Here is a 736-nt window from a genome sequence, read left to right as displayed (position 1 = left end):
TTTCATCATTTACGCACCGCTTCGCGTCAGAGTTTTGGAGATGCTCTTGCCATCATAATTAGCAAAGCACTGAATTTCACCGGCTTTATTCCACTCCTCTGCAGGAACAGAGAGATGAGCCCGTGTGAATTCTGTGGCTGAATAAGTGTCGTCTGTCCAGCCGGACTCGGTCCATCCAGCACGCTCATTCTGTCCAATCTTCCAGAACACACGCACCTGAGACGGGACAAGTCCAGTCACGAGACACTGCAGTGAAACCGATGGTGAGTCAGGTTCTTGTGGTGTGTATAAGATGGATAGTTTTGTTACAGAACGATCTAAAGCAGAGAACAGCAAGTCAAATGTTGCTTGTTTTAGTAACTTTGATCCTAAAAAAATTGTGATGAGACTTCACTCCAGATTTAGGCCTACCTGATACGATCACCCTGCTCCCATTGCCGATCACAGCCATTTGGTTATAATGGCTAATACAATAGTACATGCCTGAATCTTTCAGGATTAAGTTATTAAGAGTCAAAACGCATGTTTTATCATCATGTTGTCGAACTTTATTCTCATGGTTAGTATTCACAGTCGTGAGTTTTCCAGTCCGTAGATTCAACTTTTCCCATGCAGCAGCATTAAAGCAGTAGCTAACGGTCTGCTCAAATATACATCTTAATTCTACAGAACCGCTGACTGAGACGTGTGTGAGTCCCGGTGACTGAGTCAAGATGAACGAGTGAGTAGCTGCAAA

General features: G+C 43.9%; 1 protein-coding gene across 1 annotated transcript; it reads right to left on the bottom strand.

The window, feature by feature from the left end:
* Positions 1-17: 17 nt before the first annotated feature.
* LOC107682401 (uncharacterized) lies at positions 18-733 on the bottom strand (the record flags this gene model as incomplete). Its single annotated transcript, XM_016478648.1, has 2 exons — positions 18-317; positions 412-733. Coding segments are annotated over 2 exons (622 nt in total), but the record flags the coding sequence as incomplete, so codon positions are not given.
* Between the last annotated feature and the right edge of the window lie 3 nt (positions 734-736).

This window comes from Sinocyclocheilus anshuiensis, unplaced genomic scaffold (genome assembly GCF_001515605.1).
Source record: "Sinocyclocheilus anshuiensis isolate Anshui unplaced genomic scaffold, SAMN03320099.WGS_v1.1 C32160688, whole genome shotgun sequence".
Taxonomy (NCBI): domain Eukaryota; kingdom Metazoa; phylum Chordata; class Actinopteri; order Cypriniformes; family Cyprinidae; genus Sinocyclocheilus; species Sinocyclocheilus anshuiensis.
The sequence above is the reverse complement of the archived record's forward strand: the minus strand, read 5'-3'. Positions and strand labels throughout refer to the sequence as shown.